At 47.5% G+C, this 16,509-nt stretch overlaps 1 protein-coding gene across 1 annotated transcript in view; it reads left to right on the forward strand.

Moving 5' to 3' along the window:
* The window catches only part of FRAS1 (Fraser extracellular matrix complex subunit 1), a 523,736-nt gene that overhangs the window by 418,779 nt on the left and 88,448 nt on the right, over positions 1–16,509 (forward strand). Inside the window, exons 44-47 of the mRNA XM_055139083.1 lie at positions 389–652; positions 2,691–2,879; positions 4,846–4,965; positions 5,241–5,420. Of these exons, the coding sequence (XP_054995058.1) occupies positions 389–652; positions 2,691–2,879; positions 4,846–4,965; positions 5,241–5,420 (753 nt within the window). The remainder of the gene's footprint in view (positions 1–388; positions 653–2,690; positions 2,880–4,845; positions 4,966–5,240; positions 5,421–16,509) is intronic.

Below are 16,509 nucleotides of genomic sequence, written 5' to 3' on the forward strand. Positions count from 1 at the left end.
GGAATTTAAAACCTATTCCTTCCCCCCGCCCCTGCTGGATGCCCCAGGAGAAAGGCATGAGGGAAGAGTATATTATTTTTCACTTTGTGAAAGAGAAATGAAATAAAAGTTAGGCAATGAAGTTAATTTGACTCCTTGGAGAGAGATGTGATGGCTAAGTCACTCAATAGCTGCATCCAGCTGGTTTTCCTTGAGGAATGTTTAACCAGGAAATGTGAGATTTCACCTTTTTCTAAATGCTTACATAAGCACCTATATGTAAAATATGAGACTGTTCATTGATGTGTGTGACACCAACTATACAAGTTCATATTGGTTGACAAAATCAGCTGATGCTTTTGGTGCTATGTACCATTACCTATTTGTTTTTCTTTACTTCCTTCCTCAGGTCATGTGTTCCTGAGGCCAACTGTCTCTGAGCCTCTGGAGAATGGGAGGGCTTTGACCCAAGGCTCTTCCTTCACCTACCAGGAAGTCCTGTCGGGGCTGGTGGGCTACGTGCCGGGTGGGCCTGGTACGACAGTGGATGAGTTCCAGTTCTCCCTGACTGATGGCCTCCACACGGACACGGGGAGAATGGAGATCTTTGTAGATCTGCCGACAGGTGACACCCCCCACTTGGCTGTAAACAGAGGCCTGCAGCTCTCAGCAGGTACCACCGCAATGGGAGGGATGCTTCTCGGCCTCTTGGCTAAGATCAAGTGTAGGAGTGGGAGGGAGTGCCCCTGCTTGGCCATCCTTACTTCTTTGTCGTGTGCCGTGCCCCTGAGCTCTGCGAGAGCCTCCTGAATCAGTGTCTGTAACTTGGGGAGGTTGGAATTGAGGAGAACTGTTGTTTTAGGAAGACTAAAACTTGTGAATGACAAACGTGGACCTATGAGGTTCAGTGTTTTGGTTCAGTGTTTTTGAATTTGAGAAAATATCCCAAAACATGTTAGTTTGCCTAGGGTCTTTGAAAATTTAAGGTATCCAACTGCCTGCTGGCCCATTTAGAGCGTTGACACCGCCCAACCAACACCACAGGAACCAACGACAAAAGATAAACAGTAGGACTTTGAACGTGCTTATTAAAAAATATTGTGGGAGAGGCTGGAGCCATAGCACAGTGGGTAGGGCGTTTGCCTTGCATGCAGCCGACCTGGGTTCGATCCCCAGCATCCCATATGGTCCCCTGAGCACCACCAGGAGTTAATTCCTGAGTGCAGAGCCAGGAGTAACTCCTGTGCATCACCAGGTGTGACCCAAGAAGCCAAAAAAATAAATTAATTAAAAATCTAAATAAATAAATAAATAAATAAAATTTGTGGGGAGGAATGAGAGAGCGATTAAAAGCCCTCATTCACTGAAAATAGAAAATATTACACAAATAACTGAGAATCATTGCAGACGCATTCCTAAAGTCAAGTCCTCACGGTGTCTCCTGTGGCGAAGCAACATGAAGGACCAGGGACAAGTGGCATCCATAGAATATTTCACGGTCTGTCCATGTTTTGCCCACAGAGCATCTCTAGCTGACTGGGGCTCTGTGTGTTTATTCTTCATTTGATCTGTGGCAAAAAAAATAAGTGAGCTCTTTGGATTTAGATACCTGGGATTTGACTTGACCCCTTTTCGCAAGGTAATAACTGGCCTGGTACTGTTTCATGAGCGCTGACAGAAAACAAGAGATTCCTCATCAGAGACCAGATGTCAGACTGCCCACAGCACGGCGGGCAGCGTGGGCACAGCACAGAATGTCTGTCAGTTCCCTCTACTCCCCAGGCCCCATGGGGTGACGCAAGGGTCCAGCTGGGACTTGCAGGACAGAAGAGGAACGTGGAGGTGGGGGGCTGTCCTACGTTCTAGTAGAATCACCATAAGAAACCTGGTTTTTGTCCCAGAGAGACCTCCCTTCATCCATCAAGGCTGTTCACTAAGAATGACCTGGGTGACAAATGGATAAACGTGCCTTGTTGGGGTTAACTCAGCCCAGAATATGCTCCGGGCTCAGTGGAACACTTCCCCACACGCCAGGGTGCGTGGCTAGGAGAGCTTGGGATCTTCCTTACCAAAACCTACAGTATATGTTAGTATAGAAAATGGCCAGGCAGGGAAGCAGCTGGTTGTCCAGAGAGATGTTTTCTGTGGTCATGCGTTTGCCTCCATTCTTCACTCCTCACAGGACCAGGGCTCAAGCGTAGTGCTCCACTCCTCAGCCTTAAGGAACACCCGCTTTCTCTGTGAGAGCGGCAAGATGAGTTGATGAGTTTCTGTCAAATTCTTTTGGTGATCCCCCAAGACAGCTAATAAATAAATTGGCCCAGCAGGCTTTCCTAAGGGTCTTGAGGGTAATGAACGTCACAAGACTCAGAGCTATTACATAGATTTGCATCATCACAGGAACAGAGTGGGCAGAGAAACTGGAAATGTTTCCAGAGAGAGAGAGAAAAAAAAAAAAAAACTCCTCTTAAAGCTAAATGAGGGTAGGGAGGGGACTGATGGAGAAAGGAGAGGGAGAGGAAGGGTCGCAAAGTGGGAAGTTGAGACTCTTTTGCTTAGTGAAGTTGAACTCTCTTCAGCTTGAAACTGAGAAAGGCGTGCGACTGGGGCTTCCTCCTGAGCGTGTGTCATCATCCATTGGTGTCTGGGTTTGAACGTCTTTGACATGGTGTTCAGAGGAAATGATGGGGTCCTCCTCCCTTCTCTCCCAGGATCGGCGGCACGTATCACAGAACAGCACTTGAAGGCCACAGACACCCACTCCGATGCCCGTCGGGTGATGTACGTGCTGAGGGAAGAGCCTGGAGCAGGGCATCTACAGGTGGTCCAGCGCGACAACGTGAAGCGAATCTCTGTGGAGGGCCCCGTCCGAAGCTTCACGCAGGTGGACATCAGTCAAGGTCAGCCTCGACACCCCATCCGCCACATCCAGGTCCAGTCCCGTGCCCAGAAGCCAGTAGCACTAAGCTGTGCCCTCTTTCGCTTTAGTTTGGATTTGTTTTTGCGCCACACCTGCTTTTGCTCAGGCACCACTCCTGGCAGGCGCCAGATACTGAACCCCATTGGCTTGGAGCGAGGCAAGCCCTACCCGCTCGCTGTACTGTTGCTCCAAGTCAGCCCATCTGTTTTGAATAATCACTGAATTATAGCTTCATTTAGGCTTTCTTCTCGATATTTTGCTTTTTACAAAAGGACTATCTTTCTTGACTGAAATGCGCTCATGCTTTGACATAGCAGTGATAGAATTGGGGGCCATTGTAGAGGGAACAAAATCATTTTCACGCGCTCTGATGCTCAAAAGTGTGTGTGTGTGTGTGTGTGTGTGTGTGTGTGTGTGCGTGTGTGTAAGAGAAAGACAGTAATGAAAAGAAGTGAATTGGGATGGATTAAGGTGAAAATTATGCCTGCTGTAGGTGAACAATTTATGTCTTTTATTTTTTTTCAGCTCCCCAAAGAGCACAAGTTAATGAACTAAGCAGAATGGAAGGGCATAAATAGGAGCTGCCTGGGGGAGACTGCATAGCTCATCCCTCCTCCAGGAAATGCTGATGCCATGTGAAAGCATGAATGTTCAATGCCACGTAGTTCCTGTACAATACTTTGAGGGATAGAAATAGGGGGGCACATTGGGGGGGGCAGCGCAGGAACTAATCCACAGCCAAGTGATGAGGTGCAGTTCCACTCAGCAGCAGAGATATACCTCTGAAAGTAGACATAAATGTCCTATCTGTGTACTGTCACCTAAAGTTGGCAGCGGCTATAAACTCATTAGACTTACCATAACTTTAGGAAAGGGCCAAAGGAGAGTAATTCCTTCCTTCTTTGCTTCTGTGTCTCTTTTTGGAAAACGAGACCGGGAGAGCTGGAGCATTAGTACAGTGGACACAGTGTTTGTCTCGAATGAGACCAGCCCAGGTTCAATCCCTGGCATCCCATATGGTCTCCTGAGCCCTCTAGGTGTGATCCCTGAGTGCAGAACCAGGAATAAGCCCTGATTACTTCCAGGTGTGACCAAGTAAATACAAATTAAATAAAATAAAAACATGACTAGGTGCCTCTTCTCAAACAATTGATTATATTTCCGTGGATAAGTACTTAAAAGTGAAGCTGTGGGTTAACAAAATGTAATATATTGCAGGAACCTGAGAAATAGTAGAGTGGATAGGGTGTTTGCCTTGAGTGTGGCTGACTCAGGTTCAATCCGCAGCAGCCCAAAAAGTCCCCTGAGCCCTGCAAGAAGTGATCACTGAGTACTTCACTAGGAGTTAGTCCCAAGTACCAACAGGTATGGCCCCCCAAATTTAACCTCAGGCCCAAACAAACAAAATTATTAATACATTGCAGATGCCTATCGGTAATTTTGGCTTTTCTACAGAGCTCATTTAATTTGTTTATTTCGGGGTTGATTGTACACCCTGTTGTTCCAAAAATAACGAAGGCTCTTTAAGGAAATAGTACAATCATTTCTGGGAGAGTATGCGCTGCATCCTATATTCTTTTCCCTGTGAAAAGATGACAGGAAAGGTCACACTTGTGGTGCCGGTACAGTCATACTCATTTCACATGTGGGCAACTTGGCTGATCTAGTTATTCACAGTCTTTCACAGCGGTCAGGGCCTTTCGCAAAGGCTGGGCCTCAACCACGAGCAGTGTTGTTTGCGATGACTTTATTCTAACGGGACCCTTCATTATGAAAATGTCCACAGTGGGAGAAGACAGGAGAGGAGTGAATACTTTAGATGGAAATGTCAAAAGCAGAGCTAAAGTGATATGATGTTAATTGATTCACTGGATGGGGAAGACCCGTTGACATCAGAAATGGAGACTGAAAAGTGCTCAAGCAAATCTCTCTTGTCCTTTTTACAGGCCAACTGGAATATAGTCATGAAAAAGGAGAACCTGGAGGCAGCTTTGTTTTTAAGTTTGACGTGGTTGATGGAGATGGCAACAAATTGACCGGCCAGTCGTTTTCCATCAGCGTTCAGGGTAAAAGGATTTGGGTTTCTCAAAAAACTTTAATATTCCGAGGGTCTGTCGCTTACACTGTGGTTAAGATTTGAACCTTTGTCTTTACCTAACTGGTATGGAAATCTGGACTCATCACCTCCCTCCCATTTGTGTGAAGCTCCAATTCCTTGGTGCCCCTCTGAGGGTCAGACCTCAGGACTGGTCTAAGGGGTCTCACCCTTAGATCCCAAGCCTCGAGCTAAAGAAAGGAGACCAAAAAGATCCCGTCTCAAATCCATTTCTGATCTTTCCAGAAGACAGATCTCCGCCAGTCATCATCACCAATAAAGGTCTCGTCTTGGATGAAAACTCAGTGAAGAAAATCACAACTCTGCAGCTCTCTGCCACTGACCAGGAGCGTGTGCCTGCGGAATTGACCTACAACGTCACCAGACAGCCGCAGCTGGGCCACCTGGAACTTGCAACCTCGCCAGGTCAGCTTCTCAGCTCTCGGTCCATCAACCCAAGTGCTGGGAGTTGGTGGGCATTTGGGAATGACCACTATCACTTAGGAACTTCCTTCATGAGTATTTACTTACTACTGAACTAAATGTGTACTATTACATACTGCCTTGCGTGATACCAAACACATAGCCAATGCTCCACACACAAATGAATTAAAGATTCGATTGCCATTTCCGGTCAACATTCCTCTGCAGATAACGGCAGCACGGGGACACGATGGCAGGTGTTTATAACCGTCTAAACCTGCTGTCATTAGACTCAAAAGTAGGGGAGAGGACACCTCCGGTGGGAGGGCTCACAGCACTGGCATTGCCGAGGGCTCTTGGAAGACAGATTTGGGGAAGACAGAAATTGTGTTATTTCTAGAGATGGGAACAGCATGTGGGCACATTGAGAAAGCAATGAGTAGGCCGGTTTAGAGAAAACCTCTACGCTGAAAATAGTACTAGATGGAACTCATGAGTAGATTGAGATTTTATGGAGAGTCTTCAAAGCCGGGGTAAGTAATCTCTATTTAATTCAATTGGCAATAGGGAAGCACTGCAGAATTTTGAGCAGGGAAGGGAGATGAAATTTATCCAGCATCCAATAGGATGAACTGGAAAAAAAATAGGAAGCAGTGACAGTGATAAAGAAGATTCACCTTTGGCCAGGTAGGGGGTAGAGAGGTTTCATCGAAAAGAGCAGCGGTGGGAATAGCGTGGTGAGAATAATGTAAGAGACAACACCAGGTACCTAGTAAGTATTCAATAAATAGGATGAAAGGATGGAAGGAATTACAGGTTTCAAGCAGAGAACCTATGGAACTTGGCAGCGGAATGGATGGGAAGACAGGAGACACTTGCTGAAAAGCAATTTGAAGATAAACTCGTCTTTATTTTGTACTTCAAAGAGGCCGTGGCGGCTAGAAGGAGATTGTAGCTCTGTATCGGTTTTATTTGGATTTTAAGCTATAGATTCTTTATTCATTTCTGCTGGGAAACGCCAAAGAGAGCCGTGCTTGTCCTTACAGCACTCACTTTCAGATGCAGGGCATCAGATAGCAAGCAAGTAAGCAGAAACAGTGTCGCTAGAGGTGGAGGTAGAGAGGGAGAAATCAGGGCATTCCAGAGTCTGAGAAGCAAGGGGGTGAGAAAAGTCTTCCTAATAATAAGAGGACGTTTGAACAGAGATCTGAAGAGAATGAGCACTAGCCATGCTCACATCCTAGACAGACAGTAAACAGCCCCGGGCAGAACCAGCCAGCACCTCACAGCAGCAGAGGACCAGCTTGCCTGGAGTCACATGACTGATGGGGGAGCAGCTCGAGATGAGCCTGGAGAGATGGATGGGGGGGTCAGCAAAGGAGGTGAGGGCAGGAGACCAAGTCTGGGTCCCCGGAAAGGGTAGTGGAGGAGAGAGGGGTGTGCACGAGGAGTGGGAGAGGAAGGATGGATGGACGGACGGATGGGCTAAAATCCCTGCAGCCAAGTAACGCAGGTGGCTGACCCTTTTGTCCCAAAGTTCTTGAGGGAAGTTTGCAGATCAGCATTTGCCAGCCCTTGGCTGCATGAGACACTCGATAACTAATTCATGAGCTAATTGCTTCTGCCAGGATTCTGTCAAGCCGCTGATTGTATCTCTCCAAAGATGAAAGGACAGACTTTGGACTGTTGTGTTGGGCTCGTGCAATCTAACCGTTCGGAGCATAAGAAGGCAGCGCTGTCAGCGAGGCGCTGCAGCTGCCCCCCGGTGGCCAGGCCCTGAGCACCACTGTCCTCCAAGCCAGTCTGTAGGACGGGCCCCCAGGAGGCTGCTCCAAGGTCTGCCCCGTGAAAGGAGGAAGGTCGGCAGGCAGCACGGAAGGAAAGTGCATCCTAGACAGAAGGTGGGATGGATGGAAGCGGGTTGCAGGCTCAGCCTGCGTTTGGATTCAGTTCCAGTTCTAGACCAAGCCAGGAGGGCGATCGGAGAGACTCCCTGTGTTCTCCCTTCCCTTAAGGATGCACCTTTCTTGGAGCTTTAGTGATAGCACAGCAGGTAGGACGTTTGCCTTGCACGCAGCCAACCCTGGTTCAGTCCCCGGCATCCCATATGGACCCCAGAACACCATCAGGAGTAAATCCTCAGTACAGAGTCAGGAGTAACCCCTGGGCATCGCCAGGTGTGACTCCAAAACTCAAAATAAAATGTGCCTCTGCAACTGGTCAGTGGTTAGAATCAACCACAAGTTGTGTGGGACAGAGGTAGGTAAGATAGAGAGGGGAACGGTATGACAATAATAACGAGGAATGATCACATTGGGCAAGAATTGAGTGTTAAAAGTAAAGGGCTATTCTTGATAACCTTTCAGTATCTGTATTTCAAACCACAATGCCCAAAAGGAGAGGGGGGAAGGAGGGAGAGGGAGGGAGAAGAAAAGCGCCTGCCATAGGGACCTTCGGGGGACAGGAGTGGGGAGGAAGAGGGGGATGAAAGGGAAACTGGGGACATTGGTGCTGGGAAATGTGCACTGGCGGAGGGATGGGTGTTGGAATACTGTAGGACTAAAACTGAATCATGAACAGCCTTGTAAGGATCTGTCTCACAGTGATTCAATTTTAAAAAATTATTTTTAATTACAAAAGAAAAAAAGAATGTGTCTTTCCAAAAGAGAGGAAGAGCAAGGGACACTCCCTTCTTGAAGGCTTGGTTTCCCATCCACAGGGCCCCTACCCCACTCAGTCTGTTACTCAATCTGCCTCTTTAAGTAACCCGGTGCTCCAGACCCAGGCATCTGGCCCCGACCCCATTATTCACGAGACCCCGCTGTCTGGCCTGGCCTGTCCCACCGCCTCCAGCCTTCACAAAGCGTCTGGCTAGAATTCTCTCCTTCCCTCTCTCCCCAGGCTGTGTTTACCTGACTGTGACTCTTTGTAAAGTGAAAAGTTAAAGAGGTGGTATGTATACATAATGGACTACTTAGCTATTAAAACATGGCGAAATCCTGCCCTGTGCCACACACAGGGCCCATTAAGTCATTCAGATGGAGTAGAAGAGTGTGATTTCACTCTTATGTGATTTATAGAGAAATAAATGAATCAGCGAAAGAAGATAGAAATGGAATTTTAGACTGTTTGACCTAATTAGTGGTCTCCAGAAAAGGAAATGGTGAGGCGGGTAAATTGGACGAAGTGAGGGACAGACCTGGACTTTTAATAATGCCGTGTATAGAATGATGCACTACTGAAATTTTAATAGTTACATAGTTATTGGAGTTGGAGAGATGGTACAGGGGTAAAGGCATTTACTTTGCATGAAGTCAACCCCGGTTCAATCCCTGGCACCACATAATGGTCCCCTGAGCACCCCAGAAGTAAGCCCAGAGTACAGAGCCAGGAGTAGCCTTTGAGTTCTACTGGCTATGGCCCCCAAACCTCCCTCCCTGAAGAAGAGTAAGGTACCGTTTCTTCCAAGAGCATATCAAAGAGAGAAGTCCTTTATTCTCGGCACAGATGCTGCCAACGTAGCCATACCTTTCTCAGAGGCTGAAGTGCACACGGAAAATTCTCAGCCAGACCAAGTAACGGTCCTTTATCATACGTCAGAATCCCCAAAGGCATTTGGAAGCCCCTTCCATTGGCCTTTTGCAGACCGGCAACTGGGTGGCTCCTTCTTAGACCAACAGTTCCCCTCCAGACCCCGTAGACCAGCCCCGTGCCACAAACCCACTTTTCAGATGAGAGCATCACTCTCAGCAAGGGCCGCCAGCGGGTGACTCCAGAGCAGAGGGAGGCAGGCGTCCTCTCTGCCAGCCACCGGGGCTTCCTGCTTCCTGGAAGGGCTTTGTTTCGGTGGTGGGAGGGGGTCGGGCTGTATCTGGAAGGAAGTGCCCCGCAGCTGGGGATGGCTCCAAACTCTGCTCAGGGGACCACGAGGCCCCGGTGCTGGTTCACTTAGGGCCTCCTGCATACAAAGGATCCAGCCCTTTGAGCCATCTCTCAGATGCAGGGGATGCTTTAAAAAATACTGAGCTGATATAATTTTATTCAAATGAAAGTTTGCAGCAAGTCTGAATCAGACTAATGTTGCCCTTTTCCAGTACCATGCCTCGAGTTATAATTAGTTACGATTGTGCAGGATTTCAGATGGTTTTTTTTTTTCTCTCTCTTTTTGGCTCCTGGCTCATGCACTCAGGAATTATTCCTGGAGGTTCTCGAAAGACCCTAGGGGACACTGAGAATCGAACCCAGGTTGGTCGCGTGCAAAGCAAACACGCTACCCGCTGTGCTATCACTCCAGCCCCACAATTTTTTGTTTTTTGTTTTTAATTAAGGCACTGTGATTTACAAAGTTGTTTGTGGTTGAGTTTTTGACTTACACTCTTGTAAGCAGCGATCCCACCACCAGTGTCAGCTTCCCGCCACCTATATGCCCTCCTGTATTCACCCCTACCTCCCAGCCCCGCCTCCAGCCCGCCCTCTTGACAAACCTTTCCAAGTTTGGTTGTTAAAGTTTGGGTCTCTTGATGTCAGCGTTGTTGACTCTGTGGTTTGGGTATTTGGCTCTGTCTTTCCTGAACGCCACCTTCGTACCTTAATCCCTGTCCCGGCCCCCATTGCTTCTTGTCTGTCTCTTCTCCCCCCACCCCCCACCCCCCACACACTCTTTCTTTTCTTTTCCTCCCTGTGCTCTGGGGCCAACGTTGATCTGTTCATCCCAACAGGGGGCGCTTTTTGAAGGAAACTATTGCCCACCACACTTAGCTTCCGTCAGCCTCTGTGAGTCTCTGGGTGTTTCCTGCCCTTCCGGCAGCTTCAGCCACGTCCTCTGTAGGGTCCTGCTTCTGAGGAGCAGCACTTCCACTTAGATTTCACGAGTCTGTACTTGGCTTAAGTGAAATATCACCATTGAAGACCTCATCCCTCAGACAGGCTGTCGCTCAGCAGTAGAGCACATAGCTTGCATGTGTGAGACCCTGGCTTCAATCCCCTGCACCTCCAGAAAAAGAAAAGGGACCCAGCCCTCCCTCCCTCAAGTGTAAGATCTTCTGTTATTATCTGGTCACAAATCACCACAACTTGCACCTTGAGGTGAGTCTCCTTGGGGCTGGTCTCAATATGTTAAGTCTCTTGGTTGGTCTGAAATCTTGCAGGAACTTACCAGGGTACTGCCCGTCATTTTTCCACTTCCCATTCTTTACTCACTTTCAAGTTCTTCTTGAAGGAGCTAGAGTTAGCATTTTTATTTATTTATTTATTTATTTATTTATTGCTTTTTGGGTCACACCCGGCGATGCGCAGGGGTTACTCCTGGTCCTGCACTCAGGAATTACTCCCGGTGGTGCTCAGGGGACCATATGGGATGCTGGGAATCGAACCCAGGTTGGCTGTGTGCAAGGCAAATGCCCTACCCGCTGTGCTATTGCTCCAGCCCGAGTTAGCGTTTTTTAAATTGCAAACTTCCTTTCAAACAAACCTCCTCCCCATCCCTGTCCCAAAAGATGAACTTGACTCAGACTTTGAAACTCACCTTCCAGGCTCTTCTTGGAGAAGCAGGCTTTCTTCCCAGGTCCTGTCCTCCCCCCGAACCCTATTTCCCAATCGACTGGCCGCATGAATGCCCAGGTGCCTTGTGTAAAGAACGTTGTGGTTTAGGAATGCAGAGAGAGGGGAAGAAGGAAGCAGCGAGCTGAGCGGGACATCCTTGGCTTTGACCCGTCACCTCCCCCCCCCCGCCCCCCCGGAGGAATCAGGCAACCCCAGAGCCCAGGCTCCCTCAGGATGTCCCCGGTGCTGGGCACGAAGTTAACTTGTTTGTGCCTGCAGAGCCAGACCCCTAGGCTTCCTCCTCCCTCCCTCATCTTATGTCCAAGAGCGGCTCATGTAAGTTCTCATAAGGTAGAACAGCAGCAGGGAGCCCGTCTCTGTCATCACCCAACCAGTCACAGTTGTGCTTTCTGTTGCTGTTAATTTTGTTTGGGGGTTATTCCCCGTGGTGCTCAGAGGTTTAGTATTTGGTGCTGAGACTTGAACCCAAGCCAGCTGCATGCATGGTCTGTGACCCATGGTGTCTCTCTACCCCATTCAGGATGGTGCCTTTAGTGCTTGGCCAATTCCGTAGTCACTACAAAGCATTATTCGCAGCACTGGGAAGCATTATTATGATCACCAGATACAAGCAGTTCTCTTGTTGGAACAGTCACTCAAATTTCCCCTTATTTATTTATTTTTGCTTTTTGGGTCACACCCGGCAATGCACAGGGGCTACTCCTGGCTGTGCACTCAGGAACCACCTCTGGTGGTGCTCAGGGGACCGTATGGGATGCTGGGATTCGAACCTGGGTTGGCCACGTGCAAGGCAAACGCCCTACTCACTGTGCTATTACTCCAGCCCCTCCCTGTTTTTTTTAAAAAGAAAACAAAACCTACAGAATGCATGTCACTTCATCTCTGACTGCTGTCCCAGAGACTGAATAAGACTGAGTACCTAATCTTATTGTCATCACCATTTTATCTGCCTCTTCCAAGGTGACTGTGACTATCCCAACTTCAGAAATTCAAAATATAAGCTAAAATAAGGCTCTGTGCTATAGGGCTGGATCTATCACACCCGATGGCCAGGTGATGTGTCAGGGAAAACGCATGAAAGAATACGAGCTGGAGAGGTTCTTGTGCATGCCAGAGGCCATGGTCTTGTTCCTGGCACCACGCATGATCCCGAACAAGACTAGCTGCAACTCCTGAGCACAGAACTGGGAGTAGCCCCTAAGCACCACGAGGTGGGGCCTAAAGACAAAGCAACACTAATGAAAAGAGGCCAAAGTGCCTAAGGTTGGCTCAGTGATAGAGGAGGCTCAGGTAGAGGAGGTGGATCGGCAGGAGGGAGCCTGGGCCACTGGCGGAGGAAATTTGACTCTGGTGGTGGGATGGGGTTGCATTATCATATGCCTAAGATGCACCTATCATGAATAACTTAGTACATTATAGATCTTCAATTAAAAAATTTAAGGTAAGGGGCCGGAACCATAGTACAGCGGGTAGGGCGTTTGCCTTGCACGTGGCCGACCCGGGTTCTATCTCCGGCATCCCATATGGTCCCCCAAGCACTGCCAGGAGTAATTCCTGAGGGCAAAGCCAGGAGTAACCCCTGAGCATCGCTGGGTGTGACCCAAAAAGCAAAAAAAAAAATTAAGGTAAATAAAAATACCTGCATTTGGGGCCAGAGCCAAAGGGGGTATGGCACTTACTTGGCATGTGACTGACCTGGGTTCCTGGTACCACACCTGAGTCCCACCTGGTGTGGCCAAAAACAAAAACAAAAACAAAGAAACCTGCCTTGGACCTGGTTAAGGCACTAGCCCTGCAAGTGTAGACCTGGAATCAACCCCCGAGTCCCCAGCCCTGCATCTGGTGCCCTGAGCTCCGCCAGGAGTGACTCTTGATCACAGAGCCCGGGGTAAGCCCTGAGCACGGCCAGGCATGCCCCATGCCCCTTCACGTGCTCCCCCACTCCCAGGCCCGCACACCAAAGCGTGACAGCACATGTTCAATCCTGTCGCACGTGTGTTATCTCCAGCACAGGCGAGCACCAAGACCCAATGTGTGAGTGCCACAGGGGGCGGGGGTACCACTGAGGATTAAATAAGCACAGCTTACCAAAAATAATAATAATATAATCAAGAAAATTAAAAAAGGGTCAAAGAAAGTTTTCTGATTGTTCTTTCTACTTTCCTGGTACATACACTGTTTTCAGCCTTGTGTGAACTGCGTCTAGAACAGTGACGCACAGTGAGATACAGTTCACACAGCCTTGTGTGAACTGTATCTAGAACAGTGACGTCTAGGCCCTGCCCAGAGGTGTCAGGGAACGCCTGAGCCTGGGCTACCACGCCAGCCCCGCCTCCTGCCAGGGAAGCCTCCTTCCCTCCCTCGCTTGGGTCCTTCCCCCACCCTGGCAAGTCTGTGTAGAGTCGCCGCTGGAGGGCAGGTACAGCTCGAGACCTGACAGAAGACGAGGGTCCGGCCGACAGAGGGCTGGGGGAGCAGGAAAGGCCCCTCCCACGGGCGCTGCTCTCGCAAAGTAGTTATTCCACCTGTGCTCCCGGCTCGGGGCTGGGCCCAGTGGTGAAGCAAGCCCTGAACACAGAGCGGTGCCAGGCTGCCTCGACGGAGCGGATGCCTCCCCTCCCAGGTCTATGGCCTGGAGGCCTGGGTCGCTGTGGGGACGGGGGTTCCTTCTGAGGGAAGACGCTTTCTCCAGCCCGGTCTCCTTGCTCGCCTTCCTGGCCGCGCCTAGTCTATGCCCACGTTTCCCTGTGTATAAAGGTAGTCATCACGGTGCGTTAGGGCTAGTCCTGATGACCCCACTTTAACACACTGTATCTGCAGGGATCTCATTTCCAAATGAAGGCATGTTGTGAGGGACGGAGGGTCAGCACTTGAGCGTATGAAATGATGGAATACAGGTAAGCCCGTAACACAGGGCTCTGAAGAAAATGAGAGGCAGAAGAAATGCAAGTTTCCCACAGCACAAGCTTGAGGCACGACCCAGACATCACGCACACAACCATCTGCTCTGAAAACAGGGCGGCCAGGGCAGCCACCCAGCCTCCCACTAGGGAGGCAGCTTCTTCAGAGACGCTTTGTTCCTCTCTCACTTCTCTGACCTGGCCTGAGCTTCCTCTAATGTGCTGGCTCCAGGGGAATTGGAAAAACTGACAGGGTTAATGTGGGTCTCCGGAATACTGACAGATACATAGTTTAGCCAGCAGGTTGGTGACTGAAAACACCTTCCGAGAGATTAAAAGCCTTCAAGATATTTCAAACAGTAACTACCTTCTGTGACAGCCGGCAGGGACAGTATGTTACTTGAAGCGCCTTCTTGCTGGTGAGTAACTGAAGCCTTCCCGTGCCCAATTAGCAAAGACTAAACAAGGTTGGAAGTGGATGAAGATTGGCAGTTTGTGTGTAACACTTCTCAGATATCAATTATCATAAGTAAATTAAAGTTACTGACCAGTTTGGGTTTCACACATTCTTCAGGAGTACATGTTAGTGGAGAAACAACCAAAATATTCTTGTCCTCTTGAAACTTACACTCTGGTTTTAGCTGGTTAACCTCCCTCCCTTAATAAGTATTGATAATATAAACTGCTCCATCAAAATCAATAATCTCAATCTAGTCAAAGGTGATTAGACTAGAAACTATCTTAGAAGAAACAGTTCAATTCAAAACTATAATGATGATGACCTTTGAGTGTTAGATCTGTGAGTGTTTTTTGTGATCTTCCACTTTTATGCCTGTTCTTTTATTTTCATAGACATATTATTTTTATATTGGAAGGAATTAAAGTATCAGGGTGAAATCCGAGGGGTTCTTTAGCTGAACAGGCTAGAAGAGTTCAAAATAAATTTCCAGCCAGCATATCTAACCTTGAGTTCCAGTCCCCAAACCTTCCTCTTATTAACTCTGTGACCTTGATGGGTCATCTGGCTTTTCTAATTTTGCTGCAGTGTCATAATCAAAACGAAGGTAATCTGCCGACTGTGGCCTCTCAGTCATTAGAGGATTGAAAACAGAAATTATTGCATGTTGTGGCTGGTCTGTGACTATGAGATTGAACTTTGAAAGACCTCCTAAGATCAGCCCGACAGCTATTATATATAGATTGTTGGAGGAAAACTAGTGACATCACTGAAATATAGCTTGGCAATTTTCTATAAAGCTAAACACATGCCAAGCATATTCCAACCATTCTAGTCTTAGAAATTTGCCCTACAATAGTTATTTGTGTCTATACAAGGGTTTATGCATAAATGTTAATGGCATATTTACTTGTAATCAAGCTGGAAATAGTCTAAATGTCCACAAACAGGCTAATATATCCACATCATGGAATATTACTCAGCTATCAAAAGAAATGAGTACATGCGAGGATATGAGTAAATTGCAAAATAAAAAAATAGTGGTAGAATGAGAGAGGCCGAGAACAATATGACTGTATTATTGGCTTTCTTCAAAAATAGAGAAGGGGGCCGAGTGATAGTATAGTGGGTAGGGAGTGTTTGTCCTGCACTTGGACGATCTGGGTTTAATCAATATGTAATATATATAATATGTAATTAATATCCCTGGCACCCACATGGTCCCCTAAGTCCTGACAGGAATGATCCCTGAGTACTGAGCCAGGAGTAATCCCTGAGCACCACCAAATGTGTCCCTAAACCCAAAATAAAAATAAATTAAAAATTAGAGAAAATGCCAACTAATAACAGTGACCAAAGATAATTCATTTGCTGTTATGCGTAAGACAGAAAGGGAAGGTTGAAGGGTGATACTGTTGAATGCTTTAGGGTGACAGATACATGTACAATTATGATTAAGGTGTTTCGTGGATTTTTGGGAGTCATGAAATTATACACTTTAATCATCTACAATTTATTACATGCCAATTTACTCTATGTAAAAAAAATGTTCTTTTAAAAATAAGATCAATCTTTGAACTTCCTTTCTAAGAGAAAGGAAGGAAATCTATCATGTTCCTTAATCAGTCTGACTCGTAAGGAGAAGAATGAATGGGGTGACCAGTTGACTGTGGGAATCCAGAGACAGGTTTTCCCATGAGCTGTGAGGATGGATTCACATCAGGGCCAGAGATTTAAATTTTCAGTGCAACCAGCCTGAAGTTATTAAATTTTTAAAGAACAGTATGGATTTCTGTCCAGAGTCACAAGACAAAGCTGGAAGACAGAGGGCTACATTTTTCCCTTGTCAAGAGCTGATGTAGCAAGCCCAGAAATATAAAATGCCTCATCAAAAAATTAATGCTCCAGTATCCAGGAGGCTATTGTGTCTGGGTGACAAATTTCAGATGATAGAGATGCAAATATAAACCCTACCCTGGATTTTTGTTTTTTAGATAAAGCAGTGATATTGATGTCACAGTTAAATGTAAAGCAACCGGAGTCGAGTCTCTCTGTTATTTTACAGGAAAACCCAACTGGTTTTGCCAGGATTAACAATGACAAACAATAAATCCCAGGAAATAGCACATGAATCTCAGAACAGGCTAAAGCACTGGATTAATATCCCAGTACC

Source organism: Sorex araneus, chromosome 5 (assembly GCF_027595985.1).
Source record: "Sorex araneus isolate mSorAra2 chromosome 5, mSorAra2.pri, whole genome shotgun sequence".
In the NCBI taxonomy this organism is placed as follows: domain Eukaryota; kingdom Metazoa; phylum Chordata; class Mammalia; order Eulipotyphla; family Soricidae; genus Sorex; species Sorex araneus.